We start from the raw sequence: 13,144 nt of genomic DNA, 5'->3' as shown, positions 1-13,144 counted from the left end.
AGTGGGCTTTTTAATCAAGTAATGGACTTCGTCGACATAAACAGCAATAACAACAACTGTGGATGGATGAGAGAGTTTTGTTTAACCAATTTAAATTCTGTCTTACGTTACATAATGGGAATTGTTCAGCTCGATGATATATGCAAAGACATTTCTAAGAACACCTCCCATACCCATAGTATGATAGTAGCAAAATCAGCCTGATCAGCTTATGGTGAAAGAATAGTAACGGAAAACCCAACAATGATCAGCTTATGGAGAAAGAATAGGAACGGAAAACCCAACAATGATCAGCTTTTTTCATTTTTCTTCCTAAGTAGTTCTTAAAAGCGAGAAACGTATATATCTTATGATTTACAAGAGACAATTATTTCAACACACCATCACTTACGGCTTCTCTATTTATTTAGTTTCATACTATATAGTATATATAATATGGTATATATAATATGGTTTCTTAAACGGAATGTAAGCATTACATTCTTATTAATACAGTTTCAGACTTTCAGTGATAACCTTGACCACACGCATGCCTAGTAAATTACTACTCTTTCTCTCTTCCTAATAGATTGATTTTTTAGGATTTTGTTATCACTACAAGAAATTTGACTATTGATAGCATAAAAGGATAGCGTTTTTGATGTTTATGCTATCTTTGAGTGAACCGTATATTAAAAATAGCGTTTGGTTATTTGTAAACGCTATCTATGGTTAACAGCGGGAATTAAAATTTGACGCGGGCCAAAATTTGGTTCCTAAAAATTTGTAAACGCTATTGAAATTAAAAGGGGGAAAAAATTCGTCATTTCCCTAAGGCAAAAAAAATAGATCTAAGGCAAAAAGGGTTTTCATTTTTCTCTCTTTCTCGATTTTTCCTCTCAATCGACTTCTCAGTCTCTCAAACTCTCAAACTCTCAAACTCTCAAACTCTCAATCGACTTCTCGACTTTTCCTCTCAATCGATTTCTCTGGCTCTCAATCGATTTCTCAGTTTCTATTTCTCTCTTCCTCAACTCGGTTTCTCTTTCTCGATTTCTCTGGCTCTCAATTGATTTCTCAGTCTCTAGCTATTTCTCTCTTCCTGAACTCGGTTTCTCTCTCTCTCGCAACTCGATTTCTCTGTCTCGGAACTCCATCTCTCTCTCTCTCAACTCGATTTCACGGTGGAAACCCTAATCAAGGAGTACACTCGATTCTCACACTCAGATTAGCCGGGTGGGTAATTTTATCTTTGCTTGTTCTCTGATTTGTTGATTTTTTGATAGGGTCTTGTTGGACGATGAGTTCACTCTGATTCTCACACTCGATTCTCTGGTTTTAAATTTGAGTGTATGTGGAGCTGAGTTACGGTCTTGTTGGACGATGGATAAGTCATGGGTTTGGCTACCAAGGTATGACATTATTTCCGGTTTTTTCATTGCACAGAAGTCTTGTTTTCATAGAAAGCTTCAGTATTTCAGAAATACAGTGTTTTAGCTTTTCTATGTATATGTTTGGTCTTGAAATTCGTTTTTAACAGAGATATGCTATTGAACTTTTTAATGTTTGTTGCTTACAGGGCTAGCCTTGAGTATGGGATAGGAGCTAGAAATTTTGTGAATGCAGCAACAACAAGTTTGGGTAATCCTAGTTCTATGCTATGTCCCTGCACACATTGCCGGAATTTGTCTCATCAAGGAACAGAGACTATGTTTGATCATCTACTGATTAGGGGAATGGATGAGAAATACAAGAGGAATTCGTGTTGGAGCATTCATGGTGATAAGAAAATTGCTCAGCCAGATGAAGATCCAAGCTCTGAGTTTGAAGCTTATGATTTGATTAGAACAGCCTTCTTTGATAGTGATTCAAAGCCCAGTAGCCATAGTGAAGATCAGAATGATGATGTTGATAGTGTAGAAGAATCTGAGTTTAGAAAGAAGCTACAAGATGCGGAAACTCCTTTGTATTCAATCTGTCCCAACTACACCAAGATATCTGCAATCATGGGGCTTTACAGGATTAAAGTGAAGAGCGGTATGTCGGAGAACTTTTTTGATCAGTTGCTCAAAATGGTTCATGAAATGCTTCCTAAGGACAATGTGTTACCGAGATCAACAGATGAGATGAAGAAGTTTCTGAAAATTTTTGGGTTTGGATATGACAAGATACATGCATGCAAGAACGATTGTATCCTATACAGGAAGCAATATGCAGATATTGAAACCTGTCCAAGATGTGGTATCTCCAGATGGGACAGGGATATGAATACCGGTGAAGAGAATAAGGGGATTCCAGCAAAGGTTCTAAGGTATTTTCCAATTAAAGATAGATTTAGGAGGATGTTTAGATCCAAAAGAATGGCTGAAGACTTGAGGTGGCATTTTAATAATGCAAGTACAGATGGTACAATGAAGCATCCAGTTGATTCATTAACTTGGGCCAATGCGAATGATAAATGGCCTGAGTTTGCTGCTGAACCAAGAAACCTCCGCCTAGGCCTTTCCACTGATGGGATGAATCCTTTTGCCATCCAGAATACGAAGTATAGCACATGGCCAGTATTATTAGTGAACTACAACATGCATCCGACATTGTGTATGAAGGCTGAGAACATGATGCTCACTCTTTTGATCCCTGGGCCAACTGCACCGAGCAATAACATTGATGTCTACCTAGCTCCATTGATAGATGATCTGAAGGATTTGTGGCATGAAGGTATTTTAGTTTATGACTCTTTCATGAAGGAGAATTTCACACTTAGAGCAATGTTGATGTGGAGTATAACTGATTATCCAGCATTAGGATCATTGTCAGGATGTAAAGTCAAAGGGATACAGGCATGTATTGTTTGTGGAAAAGATACGCCTTCTAGATGGTTAAAATTTAGCCGTAAGCATGTGTATTTGGGCAACAGAAAGAGGCTCAGACCTGATCATCCATACAGAAGAAGAAAGAAATGGTTTGATAATACAGTAGAGAAAGGAAGTGCAAGAAGAGTTGAAACTGGAGTAGAAATCTGTGAGATGCTTAAGGATTTCAGAAATGATTTTGGTAAATGTATAGAGAAAAAAGGGAAAAGGAAAAGAAAAGGTATAAGTGAAGATGCGGAACCATCGAATGATGAATCTAATGAAGACGATGGTAGATGGAGGTGGAAGAAAAGGTCCATCCTGTTTGAGTTACCTTATTGGAAGGTATATAGATTCAAATTTCAATATAAAGTTGCATATCATATATATATTGAACTAATTCTTCTTCTTTTGTGGTAGGATATGCCGGTTCGTCACAATATTGATGTAATGCATGTGGAGAAGAATGTTTCTTATGCTATGTTGGCTATGTTGATGCAATCTGTTAAGTCAAAAGATGGGGTGAAAGCAAGGAAAGATCTCGCAGACATGGGAATTAGACAGAAGTTACACACACAGGAAAAAGGGAAGAGGACTTATTTGCCTCCAGCTGCTTATTGGCTGTCCAAGTCTGAAAAAACTGAATTTTGCAAGCGGTTAAGTTCATTCAGAGGGCCTGATGGTTATTCTGCAAATATATCCAACTGTGTTTCAGTGGATCCTCCTATGATTGGTGGATTGAAGTCACATGATCATCATGTGCTTCTTCAGAATCTCTTACCAGTAGCTTTGAGAGGATTACTACCAAAGGGTCCTAGAATTGCAGTGATTAGACTATGTAATTTCTTTAAGAGGTTGTGTCAGCGAGTTCTTGATCCAGAAAAGCTAATATCACTGGAGGCTGAGTGTGTAGAGACCTTTTGCCAACTAGAAAGATATTTTCCTCCATCCCTTTTCGATATAATGTACCATCTTCCAATACATCTAGCAAGGGAGGCACGTTTGGGTGGACCTGTTCATTTCAGATGGATGTACCCCTTTGAAAGGTAATCATCTTTGAACTTTGAAAATTTACAGGTTGTATTTCAATAGTTTACTAACATAGTATATCTGTATTTGGTTGAGATATAGGTACATGAAAACACTAAAAGCATATGTCAAAAACTATGCAAGGCCAGAAGCTTGTATGGCTGAAGGTTATTTAGCTGAGGAGTGTATTGCATTCTGCATGGAGTTCCTACAAAATTCTGTACCGGTGGAAGAAACAATCAACCGTAATGAAGATGTTGGATCCCCTGGGGGAATACTTGAAGGACGCCCATTCCAGAAGGCTGCTCAAGTGGTATTAAGTGATAAAGAGAGAGACATTGCCCATAGATATGTTCTAATGAACATGGCAGTGATGAGTCCATATGTAGAGTAAGTTTGTCTTTTGTCTCATCTTATTTCTTATAGTTTAACAACTAAGTTTGAAAGTTTAATGTTTACAACTAACTATCTGATGTTCTGTAACAGTATGCACCTTGAGGAATTGCAATCAATGGATGTGAGATGTCGTAAAAGTGAAACTCTTTTATGGAAATTACACGCAGATAGGTTCTCACAGTGGGTAAAAGATAAGGTTAGATCTTGTATATTTACACAGTATTATTTTCTTATTACTATGTATATATAGTAAATAACTTTAAATACTTTGTGTGGATATGTAGATCCCTGGTAACTCAGAACATCATTCAGAGAAATTGAGATGGTTAGCTCATGGACCAAGGAATATAGCTCAAACCTATAAGGGGTTTGTCATTAATGGGCATAGATTTCACACTGAGGACGTAATGCGCAAGACTCAGAATAGTGGAGTAACTTATGAAGCTTTTAGCATGTGTAGAGCTAGTGCTAGAGATAATAGACAGATGGCGGACATGGTTGTGTTCTATGGAGTTATACAACAGATAATTATGCTAGATTACCATATGTTTCAGATACCACTATTCAAGTGTAAGTGGGCCAACAAAGGAAATGGTGTAAAAGAAGAAGAAGGATTTACACTTGTGAATCTCAATGTCAACCAATCTGCCTACCTCCAAGATCCATATATTTTGGCCTCCCAAGCTAAACAAGTTTTCTATTCTAGAGATGACTCCTCAAGTTGGTCTGTAGTGATGAGGGCGCCACCAAGAGGGTATCATGAGCTAGAGACAGAAGAAGAGTTTGTAGTTGCACCATCCGTTCCGCAAAATGAAGATTTTGGAAACGAATCTTCTGATGATGAGAGTTTCTTTGATAGAGAAGATTGTGAAGGGGTCTTAGTAGTGAATTAATTGGATTAGGATTACTTGTACTAAAATTTATTACAGTTCTGTTTCAGGTATATGAAAATGTCGAAGAAAATGGATACAATCATTCCTAGACGCAGTAACCGTCAGCTAGGCATCCCTCCAGTCCCTGAAAAGCCCATCCGGAAACGCAGTAAGGCTGTGGAAGAAATTGGATTAGAAAGAGAAGAAGACAGGCAGGTCAATGATGTTGATAGTGATGAGCATCACAATGAAGGCCAAGAAGATAGGCAAGTCAATGGAGATTTAGAAGAGCAGCAGGCTGATCTAGAAGAAAATGTGCAATCAACAGCTGGAGAAGCTCAGGAAACCAAGAAAAGGAGAACAAGAGGGCCAACTAAAATGCGTGGAGTTGCTAAACACCATGAAGAGAAAATTGAAGTTGAATGGAATTCTCTTGGTGCACATGTGGGTCGAGGATCAGTCTTGCTTTCATCCTTCATGGGTATTTTGGTAAGAGAGCATGTGCCAGTTCTTCTTGATGACTGGAGATATTTGGATCCTAAAATAAAAGACATGATGTGGGAGCAAATTCAGGTATTTCCTAATTACTTTTGCTAATTTACCTCTTATATGAGTCTGTGTACTAATCATCAAGTTGTTTAAACTGTTTCACAAATATTGTAGGCAAGGTTCAATGTAACTGAAGAGTGGCAAAAAGAGTTTCTTTTGGGGCAGATGAATAATACTTGGCGGTCTTCTAAGTCTAAGCTTGTCTCTAAAGTACGAAAACTAAATAATAAAGAGGTTCTGGAGTTGAAACCAAGTAACATCCAATCTGTTGCAGCTTGGAAAAAGTGGGTGAAGTCTAAGACTAGTGCAGAATTTCAGGTTGTGTATTTCAAAATCTGTAATGCTTGAATATGTTTTGTTTGAATCTTTATTGATTATGGGCTTGTTTATAGGTTGTAAGTGAAAAATTCAGGGAACTGAGAAAGGGGCAGATTCCACACACCTCAAGTCGTAAAGGAATGACTCGACTAGCTGATGATATGGTATGTGGATGTTAATATTTGCTGTTATTTTTCACGCAAAGCTGATGTGGTGTTGTTAACTGCAGAAGAAAAAAAGTTCAGACCCAAGCAAAGTGTCAAGGAGCAAAGTATGGATAGCAGGACACACTCATTCAGATGGGAGACCTGTGAGAGAGAAATTTGTCGATACTGTTGTAAGTGACATGGGATTGTTTTGTTTGAATCTTTATTGATTATGGACTAGTTTTATAGAACTCACATGAATTCTGTTTTCACTATTTGTGTCAGGAAAAAATAAAATCTCTTGATAGTGAAATGGCATCTACAGCTAGCACTAGCATTAGAGAGGATGCTGTGAGCCAGGTGTTAGGAAGAGACAAACCTGGAAGGCTTAGAGGGATGGGCAAAGGGATCACTGCAACAAAGCTAGGATTCCTTCAGGCTCGAGATGCACATGTGTATGAGCTTGAGAAAACGCAGAAGGAATTGGTCAACAAGGTTGAAAATCTTGAAAATAAACTTCAGTTCTTGTCTAAAGGGAATAAGGTTAGTTAATCTTTATCTCACATTGGTCAACAATGCTTGATGATTCCAATGTATGCTTTTAAAATTCAACTTCTTCTGTGAACAGCCTGATGATGTTTCTACCTCGGACCTGGGTAGTAGTTGTAGACATGATGTTCGTATGTGTCAACTACTGGATTGGTACTCAAAAGAGGATGTTGTTGTCGGTGAAGGAGAGTACTGCTCGTCTGAACCAATGTACAAGGTTGCTGATATTCCAATTGGTCCTAATGTCTCAGTTGTCATTGTTAGGTCTGTACAAGTAGAAAATGCTTCTCTCTGGAGGCCAACTAAAACTGTTGGATCACTTACCCAAGCTGTGGGAGTCAAAATAGCATGGCCAGCTAATAAAATCAAGATGGTTGATTACCAAACTTCTGATTCATCGGTAAAATTTTGATTTTGGTTGATTTTTATGAAACTGTATTATTATCATTCCTTGTTCTGATATATATTTGTTTATGACTGACTTAGGTACATGACATGGTCATCATCTACGATTGTAATGTGGAGGAGGATGAGATAGTTGCTGAGGGTCATATATGGTCTACTGATCCAAACGAAGTGATCAATGATATTCGTATTGGTTCAAATGCTGCAGTGGTGAAGGTTGATAAGGTGGTTAAGAAAGATGCTTATCTGTGGAGACCAACTACTGAAAATTACTTGATGGAGCATGTACTTCAAGATTATATTGCCTGGCCAATTAACAAGATCAATACTCAACCTTCAAGAGAAGCATCACCAAAAGCATCATCACCTAAGGTATAATTTCCAGTGACTGAATTTTAAGTTAGTCAAATGTTATATAATGATCTTGAGTTGATCTTTAATTTTGTTCTGAGTGGTAGAGTATAAGCTGCAGCGTCGCTAACAGCTCAACAAATGGAAAGAAGACTTGCATGTTGTTGGACTGTGAAAACTCAGGAGAGATCGTTGCAGAAGGTATAGTCATGTCAGCCAATCCGGAAGACACAGTCCACTGTAAACCCTTAGGACCTAATGCTAGCAAGGTATGGGTTAAAATTATAAAGATTGGAACAGCCAAAGTATGGAGACCAAGTGCGGAAGTGGAATGTGTTGCTGATGCTTTAGGTACAACAGTGGCATGGCCTACTGATAAGATTGTAGGGTCTTGAGTTCAACACAGTTGTGTTAGAAACAAACTAGGGCCTTAGCTTGGAACTTGAACAATTGTGTGGTGTTTATGTTTGGCTAACTAGTTTATAAGTTTATTGAACTATTGTGTGGATTATGTTGGTTAGTTGGATTGAAAACCTAATGTTATTTTATAAAAGTTTTCTTCTTCACTTCATTTTGTCGTAAATCAGGAATCCAAACAAATAGCATAAAACGAATGCTACAAAAAGTAATATAAAAATGTAAATAGTCTAAAAATAACGAAATATAATCGCTATTGTATACACTTAAATATGGCGGTTATAAAAACGTTATAGTTTTTGTCAACATTCAATAGCTCGCTAAAAACGTTATTGTTTATCAACATTCAATAGCGCGCTGAAAACGTTATTGTATATCAAAATTCAATAGCACGATAAAAATGTTATCTAAAGTGTCAGACCTTTTATCGCGGGCGATGACATAGCGTTTACCAAACCGCTATCATATGATACGGTAGCGTTTTTCAGGCGCTATCAATAGTCAAATTTCTTGTAGTGTATTGTTCGTAAAAAATTGATGTTGTATACTAAAAAATTGAAATGAATTTTTTTATTTTTATGTTTTTCTCTATATGACATGTTATCTTAGATTTATACCAAAAAGTAATTATGTGTTAATTTATAAAACTTTCACTTTTCCTTAATATATGTGAAATTTTCAAAACGTCAATCTTAGAGACAGAGGGAATAGTTTATTTTTTGTTTTACATGCATACAAAATGGTTACAACTTACAACCACTATTTTTTGTGTTTGTTATCCTCACTCCTAAGAAAGTTGACCCATGCCTAATAATAAAAAATTAATCATTAACATAGTAAATACAATAATCATTAAATATTCACCCAATAATGTTTCACATATTGGAACTTGAATTCTCAAAAAAGGAGAGAGCATAACTCATTTTTAAACATGCAAAACTCATACAATTTTTGAAAAATATTTCTATTACATACTATGACCCAGACCCCTCGGGGGAAGTATTTAAAAAAGAAAATTAAATTTCAAATTTTAAATTATATATTATGTAATCATTTGAAAATAATAGAATAGTTTGAATACATAAATATTAAACATAAACTGTTAGTAAAAACACAATTATCAAAATGAAAACTTATAATAGAAAAAATATTATGGTAAAGAGACTCAACTTTACAAAAAACATTGTTTAAATATTATAAATATAAAATATTTTATGAAGAATTATGGTAAATAGCTAAAACTAAAAAAATATTATGATAAAGGGATCCTAACTGAGAATATTGAACTAATGGTTGTAATGAGTAAATGCAAATTTCTAATAATTAATTATAATTACAAAATATAATTAATAATGACTGCGAATATATCAACGAAAAATTAAAATTAAAATACACAACTTCTTAAAATAATATAAAATTTAAATATTATAACAGTTTTTTATATGAAAAGTTATGATAAATAGATGCAACTGTAAATTATATATTATGTTGTATTGAATTTTTATATTGCTATAATCATTTCTAAAATGTTAGTTAGGTTATAGAATAACGATGAATATTAGACATTAATATTCAAATTATTTAGATTCAACATAAAACATAAAATTTGTTTCAACGAACATTGATTTGTTAGTTATTGATGTTGAGCAATGTCTGCATCAATCTTGAGTGATTTTCTCCTTTAAGGCCCAACCCTTCCCCTTTATTAGAACATCTCTATATAAGATGAAAAAGTTCAATTTTAGTTAATGATGATTTTTACAATTAAATGTAGACAAGGATGAATGAATTATTAACTTTTGGAATGGAAGATGAAAAGAGGCTATATGTTTCAAAATTAACATTAATTATGGACATGTGGCAGATGCTGTAATGTGATGTGACACTCATATGAAAAGAGTTAGCCAAATTTCATATATACTAGGTCGGTATCCACGCTACGTTGCGGGTTGTTTTTAGATTATTTTATATTTTATATTTTTTGAAATGGTATTTGATTTACGTTGTTTGGAATCAGATATCATAATTAATAAAGTTTTTTTTATAGTGGTCAATGGTAACTCTTTTTGTTTTACGTATTTTTATTATTTGTTGTAGTTTTCAAAGTAAAAAAACAAGAAAAAAACAAATTAGACTTAAACAATTTGTGGTTACTGTAGTTTTTGCTACACATTGGTATGTGAGTCCGAAGAAATGATTTTCAAAAAATTAAATATTTAGATAAATAAACATTAAAATTTACTTTAATGATATATAAATTGGATGATATTGTATATATATATGATTGTTTTTTTTATTATAACTCGAACTTACTCATTATATATATATCACTACCAAGTACAATATTTTTGCCAATCAAGCTCAATAATTGAAGCCATCTAATTTAGTTCAATTTTCCAATACAACATGATAAACCAGAATAAGATTTGTCTTTGTAAAAATTATTCGTGGACGTTGATTAGCTAGCTTGACAACCTTGAAAAAAAGTGTTTGGTTTAAATCATTGTCTCCTTATCCACAAGATATCCTTTATAAAGCTTTGAAGTCTTGGCCATGCTTTGGAGGACCAACGGCTTGAACCAAACATCTTGAATCACTTTTAGACATGCCACTTTGAACTTAGGTTGTCAATATATGCATATCCAAGATAGATCTTAGCTTTGGAAAAGCCTTAGCTTTATACTTATTGACCGCACCCATATGGTTTCTAAGAATCAATCCCATGCAACAAATGTTGGATCCTTCCCTCCATGTTGTATTTTAGTTTGTTTGGAGCTGGTAGCTGCCACTTTAGCAGGCAACTAAAATTTTCTAAAATAAGAAACCAAGTTTGAGTGTCACAAAGCAGTACCATAAGAACAGGGCCAGCTCAGGAATATTTAAGTCTATGAGCTCAAATAAAATAAATGGACCTTTTTCTCTGTGTTTTTGTGAGAAGAAAAAAATTTGGACCCTATTTTCTTCCCAAAAAAAGAAAAAAATGACTAGACCCTGTGCATTTGCATCCCTGGCACATGTCTAGAGCCGGGGCTGCATAAGAAATGCCCTGAGAGAAATTCCAGGCGCCATGAAAGGAATCCAAGCAGAATAAATCTTCCCTAAAAAAAGGAATGCCAAAACCAAAGTCATGGACCATTGGTACTCTTTTTTTGGTTGTGTTGCAATATGTTCCTCTATTGGCTCTGGGATTTAAACTCTTTATTAGTACCAGTTTCATCTACTTCGATGCTTTCTCAACAAAATACAATTTGCAAAACTTAGCTGCCTAGCTTACAGAAGTTGGTGTTTATTAGATGTTCACTTCAACCTTTCTTAACAAAAATGACTACACCTATTTAAAAAAAAAACAAGAAACTTAGATGATCAAAAGAGAAAAAAAGTTATAAAACCAACTAACCCAAAACGATGCAATTTCTTTGATAACACAACTACACTAGAACCTCTATAAATTAATACTCGGTAAATTAATAATTTCTATAAATTAATAAATTTCTCTGGTCTCAAGTTGGGACTAGTGTAATTTTGGACACTATTCGATAATATAATAAAATAATAATTTTTTTGAAACTCTTTTGTAAATATATGGTCCCATCAATAATATAAATTAATAATTATATAAAATTATCTAAATATATGTATATATATCTACATATTAATTTTTATTAGAGTTCATTTTTAATATTTGTACTACATAAAAATCTTAGAGTGATATCTTCAAAACATGATAATTATATTGTTATTTTCATTGTAATTGATTTTATAAAAATATTAGTTATAAAGATTAAATCTTATTTTTAATATTTTTTTACCAAATTAGGAAAATCTCTCTATAAATTAATAATTATTAATTTATCGATAAATGAAAACTTCTATAAATTAATAAAATTTCATGGTCCCGACTTTATTAATTTATAGAGGTTTTACTGTAATACCTAAAACTCACCAAACAAAAAATATTAAAAGAGTTCACAAACATGGAAAATCATGTGGAGTCAAACCTGAAAGTAGTTGATGTGCCATCAAATCTAAGATTTGGATAAAGTAATCGTGAAGCTTGCCAAAGGTAGAAAGAAGCTGTAGCCGGAGTAGTAAGCTACAAATCGTTCAGTTCTTAATGAACAATTTTTTTCTCTATTTCTACCTACATCGCTCTAAGTTTCAACACATATGTGAAATTAAGCAATCCTAAGATCCTACAGTCACATTGAGGTTGTTAGTGAACATGAGTACATGACCATAGGTATATGAGCAACGAAATTCATCTAATAATGCTAAAAGGCTGTTTTGACGATAAAATGATATTGTGTTAACAATTTTTTTGTGAACCAAAGATCAAGCATGTAAATGGCATTATACCGTTTACACAAAATATATTTGTAGGAATTACAAATATCCGTTTGGAGCTGATGAACTTAGTAGAAGGAGATAACAAACTTGTTGATTTTCTGTTTTGGTGACCCAAACACCCTATTGACGAGCACCGCCGTGTGGATTAGAACTCTTATGTCGCACTTTACTTGGGTAATTCTTCTAGGTCAGTAAGATTAGAAAATATAAATGGAACTCAAACCCTAAAAAAAAAAAGGAAATTAAATAGCTCTAGGGTCTGGTTAATGTACCTCTAGGTTTAAATTAAAAGATGAATCAGACCTCGAGGATTTCCTTTTAAGATTGGAATCTTGGGGAGTCACCGACTTCTGAGATGTGGTTACGGAACACCGCGGTGATGAGATCAGAGGAAGATTGAAGTTAAACGAATGTTGACTGAGAAGCATCAGGTGGCAAATCAGAGTTTATCATCATCTCAAATCGAAGAATTACTTTTGTTCCTTCGTCGAGAAATCTAGTTGGCTAATATTGTGCTTAGCTGTATTAATTATTTTAATTTGATTGGTTATTCATTTTAACTGGTGAAAAATATGAAAGTTTTATTGTATTGATGATTGATGATTCAGGTTATTATTATTATTTTTTTCTTTTGTTTTTCTCATCAATAAATCATGTCGAATTAATTTGATCAAAAATTTACTTGGGTTCGTTCAGTTTTTTTTTTTTACTCATTATACGGTTTAAAATAATTAGACCATATCAAAGACATCATGTGAGTGCGTATCAGACATAGGAGAAGAAGTGAAGAACCAAGGAGCTAAATATAAAAGTACCTTTCCTTGACCAAATACATGAATAGAACCATCCAACTGAAGAAAGTCACTGGAGCATTACTTTTGGTGACAACATTACTTTCAAAGCGCGTGATGCTTCTCTAAGTTTCTCAGCAGAT

The 13,144-nt window shown here is 34.3% G+C and overlaps 1 protein-coding gene across 1 annotated transcript; it reads left to right on the top strand.

The window, feature by feature from the left end:
• LOC104748278 lies at positions 1,363-5,149 on the top strand. The gene is made up of 6 exons (XM_010469946.1): positions 1,363-1,391; positions 1,559-3,176; positions 3,252-3,877; positions 3,963-4,250; positions 4,347-4,452; positions 4,541-5,149. The coding sequence occupies exons 1-6, from the start codon at positions 1,363-1,365 to the stop codon at positions 5,147-5,149; spliced, it is 3,276 nt and encodes a 1,091-aa protein (XP_010468248.1).

The sequence above is a fragment of the Camelina sativa genome, chromosome 15 (assembly GCF_000633955.1).
Source record: "Camelina sativa cultivar DH55 chromosome 15, Cs, whole genome shotgun sequence".
NCBI classification, from domain to species: domain Eukaryota; kingdom Viridiplantae; phylum Streptophyta; class Magnoliopsida; order Brassicales; family Brassicaceae; genus Camelina; species Camelina sativa.
Note: the sequence above shows the minus strand (reverse complement) of the source record. Positions and strands in the feature narration are given on the sequence as shown.

Bases quoted from the DNA above. Each gene is read 5' to 3' on its own strand.
- LOC104748278 (XM_010469946.1), top strand. From the start codon at position 1,363: ATGGATAAGTCATGGGTTTGGCTACCAAG. The intron at 4,251-4,346 runs GTAAGTTTGTCT...GTTCTGTAACAG, and splicing joins GTGATGAGTCCATATGTAGA to TATGCACCTTGAGGAATTGC. The intron at 4,453-4,540 runs GTTAGATCTTGT...GTGGATATGTAG, and splicing joins CACAGTGGGTAAAAGATAAG to ATCCCTGGTAACTCAGAACA.